The sequence below is a fragment of the Saccostrea echinata genome, unplaced genomic scaffold, assembly GCF_033153115.1.
Source record: "Saccostrea echinata isolate AGI-Se365-2 ecotype Australia unplaced genomic scaffold, CSIRO_AGI_Sech_v1 ptg000023l, whole genome shotgun sequence".
Lineage (NCBI taxonomy): Eukaryota > Metazoa > Mollusca > Bivalvia > Ostreida > Ostreidae > Saccostrea > Saccostrea echinata.
Window position 1 is genome coordinate 7,644,323 of NW_026889772.1, and position 19,540 is coordinate 7,663,862.

The following is a 19,540-nucleotide window of genomic DNA, read 5'->3' on the forward strand; positions in this document are numbered from 1 at the left end:
TTGTTTGTTATATTTCAGTAAGAATTTAGAAAAAATTAGCAAACGTCTTCTTTTCTGTCTCTGTGATCAAAGATCATTGTTTTAATCTACATACGTTTATGTCTATCTTTCCCGTAATTAAAATGAAATTTCTTTTCGTTTTTACTCATGAGATGATTGACAAGTCATCTTAAGGACGATAACTTTAAAATTTAAGTTATGCGTACTACTTTGTCGATGGAATCCGTATTTCTTTTTATTCCTATCAATGAGATGACTGACAAGCCATCTAAAAAGGGATTTTTTTTTAAATGATAATATGCATACTACTTTGTCGATGGAAGTCTTTTTTTTTTAATTTCATTCTTGAATTTTTTTTAATTATTTAAATTTATTTATTTACTTTGTTTATTTTATTTATTTATTTTCTATTTATTTATTTATTTTTTTATTTTATTTACTTATTTATTTATTTTTGTATTTTTTTTTAATTTTTATTCATTTTTAATTTTTTTTAATTTATTTATTTATTTATTTATTTATTTATTTATTTATTTATTTATTTATTTATTTATTTATTTTGGTGATATGGATCAACATTCAAATTGAAACTAGATCTGAAACACTATACATTGTTTAAGGGTCCAAATTGGTAATTAATAGTCTCCCTCTTTAAACATCCAAATATCCAAAAATATGACTGATTTGACGCTGGCCTTTGATTTGTTATCCATTACAACAGAACTTAATAAACAGTCCCTCTAGTGGCTTACAGTTATCAATACCTTTAAAGCTGCCGTAATTGTTCAAGAAGATGAGGATCATTTTCCATACCTGCTGTTGCATGACATTGAACAGATTATCTTTTCTGTAAAAAAAAAAAATTAAAAAAAAAAAAAAAAAAAAAAAAAACTTGGATCAAAGTTACACTATTATTTGTATCAACTCAGTATCTGATGAACGTGTTCGACTGACAATTTAGTTTCTTTTTCCTCTTTTTTAATCTATAGATCGACTCATTATCACTCCCCTCGTGCATTTGTTTGTAGAGAATGTGTATTAAACATATGCAATTACCAAAACATAACTAAAATTGATGCCAAAATTGCTGCCAAATCAAATGTTAACATGTGTTGTTGAAAAATAAGCTGTCTTTGAATGCAATTAACGTAAAAGAGAAAAATGAAAATCGGTAACGCACAGACGAAAATGAGCAAATTAGAGAGCAGCTTCAATTAAGATAACTTTCATGGAACTTGAAAATTACCCGAAACAGTGAGCAAAAGTTCTGGTTATTGACAGAGATATTCACATATAACTAATTAGAAGTTCTGTCTTAGGGTACATTGCTTCACCAAGACCGTAAATCTTTCAATTATAGTGTAATATACACTTCAATATTGTCGTAAATGTCACCGGAAACATGTGTTGCTATGAAGCTAGCATGCCAACGTGGCAACAGTATAACGGTTGCTTTTTCACGGTATGTACTAATAGTTTACAAGATGTTTATCGATATTGGGAGGAAGCCGATAGAAATCTCGGGAAAAGCTGTAGCATCATTAACTCTCTGCTGAAAGAGTTGTTAAAAATACATCCAATTCTAGAATTTGAAACGAAAGACAAGATTTTTTTTAATGGCTGCCAAATGTCTGTAAATTTCGAGCGGAATCTATCAATCTTAATGTTTAGCATCTAAATACAATACCACGTGCTTATGTATATTTACAAAACTAAAGGATATGATTTATGGTCAACTCTCTACAGCTGGTTCGTGATAGCACGAAATTTTCATCAATTATTAAATTTGTAATTTGAATTTCAATGGACTTCTATCTGGGAAATATGTTATAAAAATCAATTATTCACAAAACAATTTGTTGAAAAAGGTTGTTATACGAATATTAAAAAGACACTCCAAAAAACTGCTTTTGCAAGTGGTAATTATATAAAATGTACCCGTATGTGAAACTCGTCATGCAAAGGCGATCTAAGTCAATATAAAAAAAACTTAACCAAAACAGGGGGAAAAAATCTGCAGTAACTAAATTGACTGGATATCGCCTCTGTAATTGAATTGTCAATACGCCATTATAGTAATTTTATTGCGCGAAGAAAATTGACACATCAAAATTATATAACCATTAATTGATTACTTTAAGTAGCACAGATTTTTATCTAGAGTTTTATCGACAACACCTGCAATACACATGATAAAAAGGTAGCTAGATAAATTAATTGGAAAATTTTAACCACCAAATAAATGAATATTGTATGATTTTTATTGTAGAGAGGACGTGAAGATAAAAAGTTCTTTTCAAATGTATTTATGAAAAGCTAATTGCGCAGAAAAATGAGTTTAACTTCGATATATGGGCCAACGTCATGGGTCAAAGAGGGTAATATAGGGTTCATTTCAAGAGTGCAAAAATAGAATCGTGAATTGACAGAAATGTTTTCTCGATGCTTTGTCTATTCATTTTCACTGACTAAGATGAATGAGAGGTATTATGTGAAATGTATGGTAGGTGTCCAAAATGCAAGATTAATTTGCTAAAATTTGGAGAGATTGGTAGGCTCTTGTCAATTTTTCAGTGTTCAAGAATTGTTGGAGCATTTGTCATTGGTAGGTATTATTAGAACGTGCTCACACCTGAATAAGATCATTGTTTTTGTATATTATATATATATATATATATTAGATAAAATTTTGAAAGTGAAAAACAAAAGGAAAAATAGAGAAGTGCATTATCCTCTCTCACTAAACAGGTTTATTCCTAGTTGTTGATGATCATATTAACTAATAAGTAAACTTTTAAGTCCAACAATTCTATGAATCATTTTTAAGTATTTTGTCGTTATATGACTTTAGAGTTTTTGAAATTTTGAAATACATCACTAATGCACGCTTGACCAATAAACAACGTTTCCCTCCAGAGTATTAATGGACTTGCCCCATACGGGTTTGATTTCAAATCCTTGATTTCGTGACGAGCTAAATATTGCAATCAGCAAAATACTGCCTCGACTCTTGTCTATTTTCTAAATAATATACTATTTTGTCTTTTTTTAAAATAATAATTATCATTTTATTACCTACAGAAACGGTGAATACACACAATGTTTTTGTTAACATCTTTTTCAATTCATTCTTATCATGTTCTCCAATTCTAAAAAGGGAAAAAACCTTTACTTCGAAAAGGTTATTTTACACAGAATTAAGGATAAATAACGCAAACAAATAAAAAATATTGCATGGATATATATATATAAATTCTTAAGTATAAATAAATCGTAAGTTCGAGGGTTGATGCAAAAGTCATGTCACAACTGCTACCTTTATTTAAAATCTTTGATATTCGAAAGTTACCAACAGAATTTTATATATTAATACCTCTATCTTTTTTTTTTTTACTTTTGTCTTAAAATTTCATTCAAATAAATGCAATACTTTTTAAAATATTAATATATTTAAAATAACATATGTATTAATTATTATATTAAAATATTTAGATAAATACAAAGTTAGATTTTGGCTTTCAAGATTCTTGTCAATCAAGAATGTGCCGATGTTTCTCTTCGTCACTCATTTTCAGTTCATCCATAAAGCTCTCAAATCTCTCGCATACATGTTTTATTTCATGTCCACTCCCAACTTGTGCTGGAGCATCTAGTTTATAGCTATTTTTAAAAAAAATTATTTTAACTTTCCATATTCTTTGGCTGTGCGTACATACATGTAAATCTAGCGTAGGCTCACTAGCGTCGGAGGAAGTAACGTGAAAGGCTCATCCTCCATACGATTTTTATGCCCCCTTAATCGAAGATTTGGGGGTATATAGTTTTTGCCCTTGTTTGTCCGCAAAAACTTCAACCTTGCCCATAACTTTTGAATGGGTGGGACTATGGCTTTCATATTCCAAAGTTGTATTTATTGTAACAAGGCCTTTCTTTTAGTACCAACAAATTTGACTTATTGACCTTGGAGTTTGACCCACTTTTGCAAAAAAATACCAAACTTTTCAACCCTCGCCATAAGCTGCCGTACGAGGGCATCAGTGTTTTAAAAACACATCCTGTCCACCTTTTAACTTTCATTCACATTGGTATTTTAAGCAACTTTTGAATCTTTATAATGCTAATTATTTTCCTTAGTAGCAAATGTCTCGGTAGTCAATTTTGGATTGGCGTTAAGTCAGGTTTTCAAACTTTTCAACATTTTGACTGAGGAAAAAGAGATCTAGAGTGAATGGACAATCAGTCAACCTTGACGGTTCACTTACTCTAGATGTTGAATCTGACGATACTTCAGATCTAAGCAAAAGTAATGAATTTTAACAAATAACATTTGGACAAGGTTCAAATAATTGAAATACTACAACTCAAAACAGAACCCTTTATAGCAAAATGGCAAAATGGCAACGTAAGAGAAGTATGTAAGAGGTTAAAAAGATTTGCGGATGAACTGAAAATGAATGTCAAAAGTAACGTCATTATAACCGTCGGTAACTTTCCTGCCGTGCGGCGATAGACAAAAAACCTAAACCTAACGTTGTGTTTATCTCAATATTTTAAAAAGTATATGTAACTCAATGAAATTTGAAGGTAAAAATCAAAATAGATAGGGGTATTTTAAAATATGTAAAATTTTGTTGATAACATGCCTTTATTAAAGATTTTATTGCAGTCATATTACTCTTGGATCAACCCTCGTATTCTGTTATGTTCAAATAGGCCACTCTGTGTCATTATAACCCCCCCCCCCATTTATATATATATATATATATATATATATATATATATATATATATATATATATATATATATATACATATATATATAAAATTGCAAAAATCTTATAAAATTTCTAAATATATCCTAGCACACATTATTCAATTTATCTATATGAACAAACATCTATTAGATGTTTTACTGATTTTTGAAAAAAAAAAGTTTGTTATTTATCCTTGAGGTTCATGTTGAGCGAGACATAGGTTTTTCAACGAAGTTTACCATACAAGAAGAATATGCACATTGAATAAGTTCTCAGTGCTGTGTTGTTAAATGTGCAATTTATTAGCAACAAGTAATAAAAAGTTGAAGGAGAAAAAAAACATACGCACACACAATGCTTATGCCTGTAAATACAGACATATATTTAGTCACCAAACTTTCAGAAGGATCTTGACCTTGAACCATAGATAGGTCTATATAGGCTTTGCCTGTTGCCAAATCCTATTATGTTTATTGCTTAATAAAATACATGTATTTTAAATTAAATTTAGAAATAAACTAACTAAAGTTGAGCTTATGGCATGTGTGTACAACGTAAATAAAGTAAAATTGCCAAAATATGTAAAACACTTATTTTAACAATCCGGAAGATAATGTTTTAAATTTATTCTTCGCAAAAATGTTTATTTCACCACATAGTTGATAACATATATAATGCCAATTCTTCTAATTTGCGTATCGTTGTTATTTTTAAGAATAGTTATGCAAGTCTGGATTCTCAGTTTGATTCTGAATTTCTACCTCAAGAGGGTGTCAGGGCTCTATGCCAAGGATATCAGAAGTTATGCCCATTACTTAGTACTGGGACAAAGTGGGTGCATGCCTTATATTTAACTGTGTTCATTCTTTCAAATAGGTACCCAACATATACTGCAACCTCTGTGTAACATTAAGTGTTCAAATGTTTGCCAATCTGAAATCTGAGAGAAGTGCACTGTCCACTCTAATATCAACCAGTGAAAGAAGATACAATTTTTTAGTCCTGTAAGGTCTACACAATATGACCTCAATGTAATCTGGAAAAAAAAAATATACACAACCATGAAATATTTCAGAGATTTAATAAATCATTTTATAAATTCTTTCATATGGCTTAATTTGCACATTAATAAGACTCGTTAAAACAAAGATGGCATCTAATGAAGAGACAAAACAACAATACATTTCTTTACACAACATTTTTGATTCTTGTTATACACACCATACCAGGAACCCGAATGTGTACACCCATTAATAGAACCAGGAATCCGACTGCGTACACCCATTAATAGAACCAGGAATCTGACTGCGTACACCCATTAATAGAACCAGAAAAATAACACAAAGTAACACTCAACAAAGGTAACTTCATCGGGAAAGGAAAGAAATATTTACAGCTTTCTGGGCAAGTTTTTCAGTACAATGCATTGGTATATTCATGGAAATTTAACGAGTACGGATGACCTTTGAACTCACTACAATTAAATGACTAGGTAATATTAACTGATGCGAGAGAAAAATGATAACTTGCTTCAGAAGTCCATGAATGGCATTTTAACTTAAACATTGCACACATTTTATTTTTCCATGTGAATGCCCTATCAGTTTGCATTTAAAGAATCAAATTCAAGACAAGATTAAATGAGACTTCAACAAAAGTAGCCATTATGATTGCCCTGAAAATTTGAAACAAAGCTACACAATTTTAAAAAATTTGAAAATCAAAGAAATGCAAGCTTAATATTGACTGAGGAGATTTACAGTCTGGAGAAACTTAGCAGGATACATAGATTGTAAACATGTACCAATAAATCATATTATAGATAAGGACTATATCATAACATGAAGTCATTTGAAAAAAAAGAAAAGTTTTGGCTGAACAAGTGATCATGTGATTTTGCATTTGTACATTTCTTTTTAATGATATGCGGTGAAATGTCAAAAATACCAATTCTGTACTCTCTTGTTTTATCTTCAGCCTTATATTGAGCACTAAAAATATTTCTCTTTTGTTTTCAATGTTACAAATATGTTACTTAATGGTCTGCATAACCTTACAGAGACCAAAACAATCTACAAACGAAAGCTGTTAAAGTATATTTTATATAATTATGAACATGCTGAAAATGACTCATTTATCCTCCATATTCTACACACATCTGTTGTATTTCCCAGTCTCTTTTTGTACATTGACATTCTACAACCTACCCTATCTATACAGCTGAGTTAAATGAAGTACTGAATTACATGAGAGTAAATGAGCACTTTTCTACCAAGCTCCCATCCACACATGTAGCATCTTTTAATGAAAAGTATTCACATTGGAAAATATATATGGTATAAACGCATTAAGTACAAGTGGGTTAATAAAACAAAAAGAGTATGTAATAATACACAGGGTGGTGGGGTGTAACAAAGTACTACATACCGGAAAAATTAAGCAAAATGTTGGAAAGAAAATGGTGTACTTATAGATAAGCCTGATTAAAATAAATAGCACTTTCAGTCTATAACTGAAACATTAACACTAACATACAACACACAGTCTGATACTTTACTCTCCCTCAACAGAAAACAACGACACAGGGGACTTATTAGAAAGAACACAATACTCACATCATCATACCTCATTATAAAACTCTAAGAACTTAACACCAATTTACAATAAGGTAATGAACTGCTTGATTCACATGTTTGTGCTTTTTTTTTCTTTACAATAATTAGCCTATAATTTCACATTCATGAACAGTTCAAACTTTTACAGAAATATTTGCTCACAACTAAAAACTTCAAACATTCCAATGTACACTGGTCCCTACACGAAAGCTAATATGGATCAGGAAAGACAATTCTTGCTAGGACTGGATCTGTTCTTTACTTCTTCCCAGATCTTCTCTTTCCCTTTACTATTTTGGGCTGATTTTTAATGCTGCCAGTTTTTCTTCTTGATGTCTGTCAAAGTATATAAGATTTTTATTTTTTCCATAGTTACATTACAAAAATATTGATGAAAACTATTAAACAACTCAAAGACACATTGAATATTATTACAATAAATCTTTCAAATGATTCTGTGCCATATGAAAATCACAACTGAACCTACGCATAGAATAAAATATACTCAAAATTACAGTTGAACTTATATAGGTATTCTAAATGAAATATCACAGATATTTGAAGCGAGTTAAAAGTCCTAATCACTGAGTTTGGTGTTCTATAATGGCAACATCTGGAATTCCTTACCAAATTTTGTTTTCTTGTCCCTATTGAATTTGAGATAACATGATTTGACTGTTATTGTAATTCTTTCATTTTGAAAAACAACTATTTACAGAAAAGTTTACAACTAAATTGCTGATTTTACAGAAGTCTCTATCATACACTCTAACATGTTGTGTAGTACCTTTTTTGACATCTTCTTCTTCCACTTTTGAGCTGGTATAGATGGTTTTGTCACTTTTTCTCTGTTTTCTAGATCTTTGACTTTGTAGATTCTCACCAGCCAATGTTCTGATGTGTAGGCTTCCTCCAGGTGAGTCAATTTAAAATTCTTGTTACCTATTTCTACACCTCTTGTCCTATCATATCCGGCCGGACTTCGGAAATCCAGCTGCAATGGATTACATTATACTCAACGTAATCATTGTTATAACATACACATGTATATGTGAATCATGCAAGAAAAAAAAACACATAGATACAACAGACAAACTTAATCATTCATTTTCTTTGGCAAAAATATGAAAACAAAATACATCACACAATCTGAGGAGGCAAACGCACAAACGCACCTGCAATTCCCCAAATCTGTAATATGATAGTTTGTACATCAGACAGTTAAGTAGTGTCTGAGAACCAGCCGAGTCCACACGGAACTCACCCTGGGGAGTGAAGTAATCCGATTCCTGCAAAGGAGGATTTTTAAAATACATATAAGTATTAAATATACCATAAAACATGCTTACAGCAAACATGCTTATAATGAATTGACGCTTATAGTGAAGTGATTTTCATTCCTCTTGACTTTAAAATATATTGAACAGATAACGGATATAATGAATTACGTTTATAACAAAGCAAAATTGTCCGTTCCTGGCACTTCGTTATAAGCGTGTTTTACTGTACATTATTAATATACAGCGTCATCTCTTAATCATGTTAACATCTATGATTGTTCATTGAAGAAGATATCTTTTTTTATTGTAGAAAATACAATCCAAAAATATTTCTATAAAAATATTTCTATACTACAGAATGAGTACTCTCGGTATTTAAGGAGGGACTTTATTTACCTTGATGTCTTTTGGATGTTCCCCCTCTGCAATTCTGACCATCCACAAGAATTTATTGATGTCGTCACCTGAATATCCAATTACGCCCCCAAATATGACAAGTACGTAATTCACGTCCAGCTGACGCATGATGTCATAGGCTGCCGTCTCATTGGAGGACATAGCTTTACCAACCTGTATACATGTACATTAAAGTGTAAAGAAAAGTGGATACCAAACAGAGACTTTTTATATAAATATAAACAGGCAGATTATGTCATGTTTGAATGACTATATAACATTACTTTACAATAAAAGAAAGAAAAAAATGTTAACAGGAAATATTCTATTAATGTAAAAAATAAAGAATATCTACAGAATTTTGGGGTTTAATACATTAAAAATATCATAAGAAAGAATTTTTAATAACAGAATCCGATATTACATTGTACTTTTATAGCTTCAGTACATACTGGGAGATAAAAACATGTATCCTTCTATGTCTGTTTCACTTTTTTTCCTATGAACAATATTTCTTAAACTCATGCTTTACAGAATGAGTAAGCAATCTCTACCAAAGCTATGTGACTGTTATTCCATGTATTGTTGTCCACTAGCGTCGTTCTGTTCCCCATTCCTGCTATCTGGTACCCATAATCCCACCAGGACATGATCCGCGCCTTCTCATCTGTATTCTGTCTCAACCAATAATACGCTTCACGGAAGTCATCCAAGATTGTCCTACTCCTGAAAACATTAAAAAAAAAAAACACCAAATAAATTTGGATGTACATATTATTGTGTATCCATATCAGATTTTCCACTAAGCACTAAAAGCACCAAGGAATACAAACAGAATAAACCTTAAGGGAACTTGTACAGACCATTTTTTTCCCATTTAACAATCAGATGTTCTGTGTAGAGAGCTTGCTGACTCACCCGTCATGATTGTAAGAAGCCAACACTATACTCGGGCTGGAGTAGGCACTGCTCGTCACCCAGGTACAGTGGACAGCAAACAGCATCAGAATCATCAACAGGGCGATAATCACAATCGTCTTTATGTTCATTCCCATTGCATCCTGGTCTTTTGGTTTCTCTTCTTTTGTTTTCTTAGTCTTACCAACCTTATTGTTAATCAAGCAAATGAAAAGATTATCATCAATTTGCACTCTTTTTAGAATGACTTGATCCAAGCTGTTAAGAAATAGTTTTTGTTTAAAAGGTATATATAAATAGTCCCAATAGATCATTTCTATCCCACCTCCTACACTAACCTTATCATAGAGCCTGTCATTCTACACTAACCTTATCATAGAGCCTGTCATTCTTGCTTTCGGCAGGCTCTTCTTTGCTTTCTTTACTACTGGATTTAGGTGTTTCATCTTTGAGATAGATTTCAAATGTCTTTGAGAAGGCTATTGCAGCAAGAACACATACAACTGGTGTTAGAGTTAACATAAGACGAACCATCACACCCGCAAAGTAACTGGCAAATATGGCATACAGAATCACTGAAAACAAGAAAAGTCCGAATATTAAATATATAGAAAACTCAAATACATGTACATGTACCATCAGTTCATACCACTAAAGAAACATAATTCAATGCAAATTATAAAAAAAAAAAAAATTGGGAGACTAAATAATGTTTTATAAATCTCATAAAAAAAAGAGATGTTTCCAGTTTGAATTCCTTTGAACTTTTATATTACAAATTTCATTTATAGTCGAAAAAGTGTTGCATGATGATAATTGTAGCAAATAGCTTACCAAATACTCTCTCGTCATTAATGTGCTTCACACAATACCACACCCCGGCTGGGAAAGCACAGACAAGGATGTGAAGGTCAAAGAAGAAGGACACCCATGTGGTGGGCTGATGCTCCGACACGGAGGCAATGATAGGAATGTGGATTTTAGCATATCCTGTGTCCCACAGGGAGTAGAAACGACCACTCCAGGGGTGGATAATTCCTAAAAGTGAAAATGTGGAATAATAATCTAGGCTGTCATACTTATTGCAAAGTTCAAATCATTACACATCAAGTCTTTCAACAAGAGACTCTTGGGCCACAATGCGAGGTCATGATTTTAACAAGCTTGAATCTACACTACCTCAAGGTAATTCTATATCAATATGGATACACATGGCTTTGCTGTTCTTGAGAAGAAGATTTTTGAAGATTTTTTTCCTATATATTCCTATGTAAAAATCTGATCCCCCATTGTGACCCCACCCTACCACTGGGGGTCATGATTTGAACAAAATTGAATCTACACTACCTGAGGATGCTTCCATACCAATATGACTAATCATGACTAAGCTGTTCTTGAGAAGAAGATTTTTAAAGTTTTTTCCTACATACTCCTATGTAAAACTTTGATCCCCCATTGTGGCCCCACCCTACACCCAGGGGTCATGATTTGAAAAAAAAAAAAACTTGAATCTAATCTATGTAAAATTTTGATTCCCCAATGTGGCCCCATCCAACCACCAGGGGTCATGATTTGAACAAACTTGAATCTACACTATGTTAAGGTTTCACATAAGTTTAACTTCTATGGTCCAGTGGTTCTTGAGAAGAAGATTTTTAAAAGATACTAGCAAATTTTTACTATTTCTTAATTATCTCCCCCTGAAAGAGGGTGTGGCCCTTCATTTGAAAAAAATTGAATCCCCTTCACCCAAGGATACTTTGTGGCAAGTTTGGTTGAAATTGGACCAGAAGTTGAAAATGTAAACAATTTACAGATGGACAGATGGCTAGACCAGTTGGACAGATGGACAAGGGACAAAATGTGATCAGAAAAGCTCACTTGAGCTTTCAGCTCAGGTGAGCTAATAACACAAAGTGACATCAGCATGTTTACCAGTTGTCTTCTTCAGCAATCATGATAGGTTTCAAGTGATTTCATGACACTAATGCTTAAAATTTATGTATTTGTGTAGATAAGTGACACTGCCATATGCCATCACTAAACAATTAAAAAAATAAATTCATTTGAGATGGAGATTTCATATTTACAGTGTTATTTATGTTATAAGGGGATTCCTGTATTCAGTTACAAGATCCACTCCAAAATTCTCAATGGCTATCCCTAAATAAATCGATCAAGGTCAGTAACCTTGGCAAATATATTAGGCTGTGATGTTGACATACATGAAACATACACTATGCATGGACTATTCACTCTATTTTTGGAGTAATTTATGTATTTTTGGAGTTCAGATACGAATATTACAGCGACACTGTGACGCACACACGGGAAAATTGACAAACATAGAATTTTTACATGACCCTTGAAAATTTTGTTCAATTCCTAAAAGAACATGTATTAGGTTTCAGAAAATTACAGGTTTGGGAACCTAAAAAATCTATTTTTATGGAGAAAAAAATAATTTCTGTATAACCCAACACGAAAATATTGTTTTACCATTTCCTCCTTATTGTACGCGTGCACAGAAAAGTTGAAGAAGTTACCATGGTCTCAAGTACCAAAAAATGAATGTCGGTAGACCAAGAATTTAGATACAATCTTCAAAAAAGATTATTAGAACATATTTCTCACCTTTGGATGCTCCAATTGAATGTTGTTTACAAGTTTACACTAAAAATAAAAGTGGCGTAACCTTGACATGCACAATAACAACGAAACGGTAGTTACAACCTTTGTTTTTCCGGCACTTTTATTGTGCAGTCTTTTCCTGCTCTGCAGTGCAATTTAGTTGTCATATTCTCTCTATACTCGTAATTTTCATTAATCTTTCGCTTTATGATACAGATATCTTAAAAGAAACACATGATTTTGACTCATTATGTAACTTTAATAAAATAGTCACTGATATATGATTTGATCCAAAGTCTTTTACAGGAGCGAGTCGCTCTTGTACCTGCTCCATTACCGAGATCCAAAAGAAATGTAGCCCTATCCCCATGGAAAATTGAGGAATGCTAAATCATCACAGCTAAGCCAATATGTGTCATACTATGTGCCCTTTGAAACCACTTACCTGCCCAAGTCAGGCCGACAACACTAAGAAAGATAACTCCTGCGGCTCCTCCCACGGCACAGAAAAAGAAAATCTTAAATTCAGCTTTGGTCATGAAGGAATGCACATACTGTATAACAGCGTATGCATTTATTAAACCAAATACACCTGTATGGAAAAGAAATACCCTCAAATAATCTCAGAACTATGTATTTGAGAAAATAATACACCAATGCAGGCTAAACTTTGAAATTTATTTCATTAGTCTTGTCATAAAAAGAATCTGTAGAGCTATTAACTAAGTACAATTTCAAAATAATTTCATATACATACCAGCAGAGGCCATATGTTCACTGGTTTTGATTGGCTGGAATCCGACAAATGGGATTTGCATTGATAATATTAAACCCACAATGAAAAATGTTGAATATGCTGAAAAAGAAAAATATAGCTTACATAAAAAAGAAAGATAATTCTTGTGTCAAAATCTTACGTTTTGCTATTTCTAGTGGGAATCAAGCAAAACAATTATCAATCTACTATTGGATTCTTATGATAACTTTACTAATATAAAAATATTCATTAACACTAGTTTTATAATATTTATACAATTATGGACTCTTTTGGTGGTGAATATGGCTTGTTATTCACCAGAAAAATATCAATATTGACCTCGGCTTCGCCTCGGTCAATATTGATATTTTTCTGGTGAATAACAAACCATATTCACCACCAAAAGAGTCCATAATTGTTTTATTATATAGTCAGTATTTGAATGAATAAGACATTGAAGGCTGCATGACGATTCCATTTTCATTAACGAAGTTCTGTCGTAAACAAAATTTTAAAAAAGTATAGATTACAACTTGTAACTTCCGTGCTTTCCTTTCGCTGTGTGTAAGAAATCGAAATGTTTGGAAAATAATCCTGCGATAGAATTGTCTAACAATTTTCCTGCTCAGATATACAGCTGACTCCGTCCGTTGCAACCATTGTTTTCAACGTTCTTCGAAGTATTGATTGTGACGTCACAATGACGCTGCACGTGCAATGACCCTCCGGTGAATACGGCTTCAAATCCAGTGAATATGTAGTATTATGAACCGTTTGCGTTTGTATAGATTATATAGGGACTATTTATAGACTATATAATAAAGTAATATATGGCTTTCCATTTTCTTTATATAAGACCCTTCAGTAATGATAATCTACATAATCAAGCAATACTGTTATTATTTGCTATGACTATGATAATGTTACAAATATACAACTGCCTAATTTAATACAAGTGTTACATCTTACCTACCTGTATGTAAATACGCCTACATTATCTTACCTATGTAAATACGTCTAGAATATCTTCCCATTAACAAAAGAACAAATACATGTAATGGAATTAGGTTAATGATGAAAACATAACCACCCCACGCTGACACCTGAAAGAAAAAGCAAACATTTATCATTACTGTTTAAGTTCAAAAGTACCGGTACCTATATCTTTATGCCAATAAAAAAATTCGTACTTGCTATATTTTTACAGTTACGTCCATTAAAATTTCAAACTTTTCAAATACTTTAAAGATTATTTACAAAATATCAAAATAGAAATGACAGAAATGCCCCCATTTGTTAATATCACATTAAATATCCTTTTCCTACATATAATTCTGTGAATGAGTGAATAAATTTTTAGATTCATTTCTGACAATCAGCAAAGACAAAGATATAAAGTTGTGAATATCATGTACCATACAAAAATAAAATAAATCTGAAAATATCACTTACCATATAAAAATATGATAAAGCTGTGAAAATGGCCCAATTCATGGACCCTGTTTTTACTGCTTTTATCTATAGTATTTAAAAAAACAGATACAATGCCATATGTCATTTAATTTAATTTTATCTAATGTGATCTAAAATCTAATTACAGGCAAACCTTGTTATCTCGAATTCAATGGGGCTGAGAAAAAACTTAGATATCTGTGGATTCAAGATATCCCCAGTAAAATACTTAAGGAATAAGGAGATTGGACTTCCAAATCACTTCAACATATCCATGGTATTCGATATTTCCGTGTTCGAGATACTAAAGTTTAACTGTATTTATAATGTCAATTTCAGAAAGTAAAAGTTTTCCTTCAACCATAGAAATTTATGAAAGCTTGAATAGAAATTCAAAATTTGTATCAAGGTACAGATTCTACAATCAAAATAAAAAAAAGAAAACATACCCATAAATAGTATGTGAACATAAGAGCAAAAATAGCTATTCCTTCATTATCATAGCTGCCAGCTACAGATCTGCTGATGTAGCCAGGAACTGAAAAAACAAAGACATAAACTAGAAGACTGACAAGTCAGCAAGGGTCCTGTAGAGGAATATACATCTAAGGGTGCAGATTGAGGGATGAGAACATGATAACTTCATTCAAAACAACAGAAAACAAAATTAACAAGAGGCCAATAAGCCCAATGCTCACTTGAGTCACTATGGCCTACTATATATATTTCTATGTACAACTTTGATCACCTATTGTGGCACTACCCTACCCTAGGAGTCATAATCATTAATGTGAAAAAAAAAGAATTTACTTACCTGAGGATGCTTCCAGATATCAATATGACTATTCATGTCTTTGCTGTTTTTCATCAGAAGATTTGTAAAGATTTTTTCCTATATATTCCTATGTTAAACTATTGATCACCCACTGTGGCTCAACCCTACCCCCAGGGGTCATGATTTGAACTCAAAACTACATTATATAAGGAAGCTCTCATAATAAATTTCAACTCTTCTGGCCCAGTGGTTCCTGAGGAGAAGGTGTTTAAAGATTTGTTTTCCCTATATATTGTAAAGTAAAACTTTGATTGCCTATTGTGGCCCCACCCTACACCTGGGGGGAGATGACTTGGACATACTTGAAACTACACATACCTGAGGATTTTTTCACATCAATATGACTTTTCATACCTTTGCTGTTCCTGAGAAGAAGGTTTTTATGATTTGTTCCTATATGTAAAACTTCGATTGCCCATTCAGGGTTGCAAATAACATTTAAAACCTTAAAAGCCATGTGGGCACCCAACTTTACAAGTTTTACTAGCCCACAATGCTATTTTGGGGCCCACAATTTTCTCTCCACTTAAAAATTAATCAAGATCTTCTCATTTTAATCTCTGAGAAGTATACTTTGTTGTCCTCATTTTAATCTCTGAGAAGTATACTTTGTTGTCCTCATTTTAATCTCTGAGAAGTATACTTTGCTGTCCTCAAGTCTTTCATTCCCCTGATGATTTTAACACCATGAATCACCTTTGGATACTTTGTGGCAAGTTTGGTTGATTGGCCCTGTGGTTCTTGAGAAGAAGTAAAAAATGTTGAAAAGTTTTCAGATGGACAGACAGACAGATGGATGCCAGACAAAATGTGATCAAAAAAGCTCACTTGAACCCTCATTGAGTAACATTGTTTAAAATTGAGTACATATTAAAATTACTGTACAGAAAAGTAAGAGTTAATATTATCATTTTGTTGACTGAAAAGGAAAAAAAATATAACACCTGCTCTAAAAAAAAAATGCCTGCCACTTCGAAATTGAAATCTCCGGCCAGAGAAACTAAAAATTAATTTTTTGGCCTTATTTATATTATTTTGAACAAGCATTTTTTACAACAAAAAAAAAGAAGAAAAAATACAATGGTTCTGTTCTGTTTGTCTGGCAATCAATTGTTCATGATACAAACCCTTTCAAAGCTGTTGCAACATCTGTGTACATTTAAAAATATCTACTGCAAATTTATCATATGGTATCCATATATAGAAAAATTGAGAAACTCTAGAATCCAAAGAAATGAGCTTCATAATATTCATGTTGTCCAATTTTATGACTTACCAATGGCAATAAAACAAGCAGCAAACAAGCCTGCTCCAGCACTCCATATTTCTTTTGTAAAGAAATACACAGCAATTGCTGTCATTCCACTGTTAAAGAAAGGAGAATTCAGAATCAAACATAACAGTTGCTGATCCATGTTAATTTATACATCATTAAAGGACAGCTCAAAATGTCATTACTTGGTAAGTTCTCAGAAGAATAGTAAAATTTTCTTGAGAACATTCAAGTCACCAGTCTTCAGATTCCATAATGCTAACAACATCATTAGATCATTTACTTTATATTTACATATTCTAGATTTCTTTTAAAAAATCTTTCAAAGGCCATCTTTAAAAGAATGTTTGTTTGCCCTATCCTGACTTAGGGTAAAAAAAAAATTGGGTCGGTGGGTAGGTGGTAAAATTTTTTTTCATGAAAATTTCAACATACTTGTTGACGAGATGAGAAGATTCTGGGGAAAAGAGAATTAAAAAATTTTCTTCCAGGTTAAAAAAAGTTTAGAGTTGGGCCATTTTTAGCCATTCGGTTGGGAGAAGGCAAACAAACAATTTATTAAAGATGGCCTAACCTATGCATTTTTAAAAACTATCTATTAAGGAGTAATTTCTGCAATTGTTCTGTATTTTGTCATTCCATATCCATAATACTGAACAGAATCTCAAAATTCACACAAAAAAATGTTACCTTTGAAGGACAAAAGAGCAAAAATAAGAGAGAGAGAAGGGGAGAGGGCATATATTTTGAAGATTTGTTGACTGTTTAAAAAGATTTTGAATTTCATTTTATAAAATTTTCTCAATAGTCATGTTAGGTTTTTATAAGTGTAGTCTTTGTTTACCTAAATATTGGTGCTAAAAAAACGCATATATCTCGTATATGCACTGGAATATGTAGCATGTGAAGGATCCAATGTATTGTACCAGAGGTAACCATCAATCCAGGATACACCTATATACAATAAAAAATACATATCTAATGTGCATCCTTTAAAATCAATACCTTCCTTCCCTCTGCTCATAAAGATAACCTATAAAATACACTGACTTGCTACATCAAATATTAAACTGATGAAATCTGGAAAATATCTTCCAATTACACTAAACATGCTTAAGGGTGACTTTTATGAGTTAACATGTAGATAAATATCATCTATTTTTCTTCTGCTTTATCTTGCTATTGCTGATAAAACAGAAAAATTGATTTTTATTTTTTTTAATATTAATTGCACAACAGAATTACAGAATTATGGAGTGGGCTTTCTAACATTTTTTTTTAATTGTTAAATTAATTGTACTATAATTTAATTTGTAAATTTTCCACATTAAATGTATCCTGTATAATTTAAATTAAAAAGAGATAAAACAATGTTCTTTGCAAAGGCCAAACCTTTTCTCATAGACAAAATCTGAACCGACAATGTAAAATGTGTGTTTATACTGTGGTACTTTCACAAAACTGAATCATGCTATACCCCTAGATCAGCCTCAACAATTCTTTCTAAAGGATACCATGCTGTAGCCGAGAAAGCAATGAACTTACCGTTCCTCCCACGATTCTTCCTAGAGGATACCATGCTGTATCATCAAACCAATTCAGGAAGTTGTAGAAACCATGCTGTACCATATAATGAGTGGCTCTGTAGTTAAACCTGCAAATATCGAAATATTTAATTACATCAATCTTCATTTCTATTTGCACACTTTTTGCCACTGACATTTTTATTGTGCAGTGTGAAAGTTATTGACAATCTAGATCAAATTTAATACCTCTTTTGAGGTCTCCACTTAAAATCACTTTTTTTAAATCAGACAGTGCAAGAGCTACTAATTTGCAGGTCCTAATTTACAACATCGTTTTTACTTTTTCCAGTCTTGTAAAATAACATATTCTTATTAATTCTTTAATTTACAAAAGATTAATCGATTGAGATTAATGAAACATCAGTGCCAGTTACACTGCTACATAGATCACATAAAAACAAAGTCAAGGAAGAAAATCTCTGAAGAACATGTGCACAACTGCACGATTGTTTACCATGGATCAAACTCGTGAATGATGCTTTCAAATCGAATGACAGCAAATAATCGAGAGCTAAATCCAACAAGCCAAGCTAGAGATAAAATGAAGAATGTAAGCAGACTCTGCAGAGCTCCCGGTCGCCACATATTCGAGCGTATGTCGCTTTTCACACCGGCGTCCGCCATGACAGTATACTAGCTTCCGCCACGTCATACTGCCAGCCAATCGGTGAATGGCAAAGTGCACGAAAAGCAAATCGATAAGCTAGCTCTTTTGACAAATGTTTCCATTGAACTGTTGAATTTGTTGGCAAAATTGTCAAAATTTATATATTCGATGTTGTCCTTAAAAGAAAGTCAATAGGCTGGTTGTGCTTAGAGGTTTGTCCAGGGCTAAACCCTGGTAAAGGGGCCCAGCTAGGCCAGAGGGCGAAACTCACATGATAACTGTGGTCCGTGGTTTTAGTTTTTTGGTTTTTTTAGAAGGGTTTGCGAGTTATTTTAGCTTTACTTTATTATGATGAGAGTGATATCTATAAATTATTTTTAAAAGTCTAAAGATTCCTTTTCGGTATGTGTACAGTGTTCTACACAGGGACGTAGCAT

General features: G+C 32.2%; 1 protein-coding gene across 1 annotated transcript; it reads right to left on the reverse strand.

The window, feature by feature from the left end:
* Window positions 1-5,817: 5,817 nt before the first annotated feature.
* On the reverse strand, window positions 5,818-19,138 carry LOC133191141 (dolichyl-diphosphooligosaccharide--protein glycosyltransferase subunit STT3B-like). The gene is made up of 17 exons (XM_061326849.1): window positions 18,951-19,138; window positions 18,456-18,564; window positions 17,755-17,864; window positions 16,914-17,002; window positions 15,252-15,340; window positions 14,803-14,868; window positions 14,354-14,453; window positions 13,351-13,449; window positions 13,039-13,185; window positions 10,797-11,000; window positions 10,332-10,537; window positions 9,963-10,150; window positions 9,599-9,770; window positions 9,045-9,218; window positions 8,544-8,657; window positions 8,156-8,362; window positions 5,818-7,704 (listed from the first exon to the last, which is right to left on the reverse strand). The coding sequence occupies exons 1-17, from the start codon at window positions 19,118-19,120 to the stop codon at window positions 7,627-7,629; spliced, it is 2,322 nt and encodes a 773-aa protein (XP_061182833.1). The 5' UTR covers window positions 19,121-19,138; the 3' UTR covers window positions 5,818-7,626.
* Window positions 19,139-19,540: the final 402 nt, after the last annotated feature.